The sequence below is a fragment of the Buceros rhinoceros genome, unplaced genomic scaffold (genome assembly GCF_000710305.1).
Source record: "Buceros rhinoceros silvestris isolate BGI_N320 unplaced genomic scaffold, ASM71030v1 scaffold36919, whole genome shotgun sequence".
NCBI classification, from domain to species: Eukaryota; Metazoa; Chordata; class Aves; order Bucerotiformes; family Bucerotidae; genus Buceros; species Buceros rhinoceros.
The window spans coordinates 2,761-3,063 of record NW_010433882.1 but is presented as its reverse complement, the minus strand read 5'-3'; the positions used below and the strand labels follow the sequence as shown (position 1 = coordinate 3,063).

General features: G+C 68.0%; 1 protein-coding gene across 1 annotated transcript in view; it reads right to left on the bottom strand.

Moving 5' to 3' along the window:
• E2F1 (E2F transcription factor 1) overlaps positions 1–303 on the bottom strand; it is a gene marked incomplete at its 5' end in the record, with an annotated part of 3,695 nt that overhangs the window by 708 nt on the left and 2,684 nt on the right. Inside the window, one exon of the mRNA XM_010144260.1 lies at positions 84–293. Within this exon, the coding sequence (XP_010142562.1) occupies positions 84–293 (210 nt within the window). The remainder of the gene's footprint in view (positions 1–83; positions 294–303) is intronic.

Here is a 303-nt window from a genome sequence, read left to right as displayed (position 1 = left end):
CCACAGCAAGAGCCCCCGGCCAGAGCCCCTGCGCCATCACCCCTGTCCCCAGCTCCCTCCCGCCCCCAGCCCCGGCTGCCCACCTTGCTCTCCAGGCAGCAGTGACATGTTCACGTCCTGGGCAGGGTGCAGGAGCGGGGAGGCTCTGGGCTGCGAACAGCTGGGAGACGACTCCTCCACGGGGGCTTTGAAGGGGCTCTTGACGGGGCTACAGACCCCTGAGCTGTCCTCGGGGCAGAGGAAGACATCGATGGGGCCCTGAGTGCTTAGCACGGAGACCTGGAAAGCCTGGGGGAAGGGGAG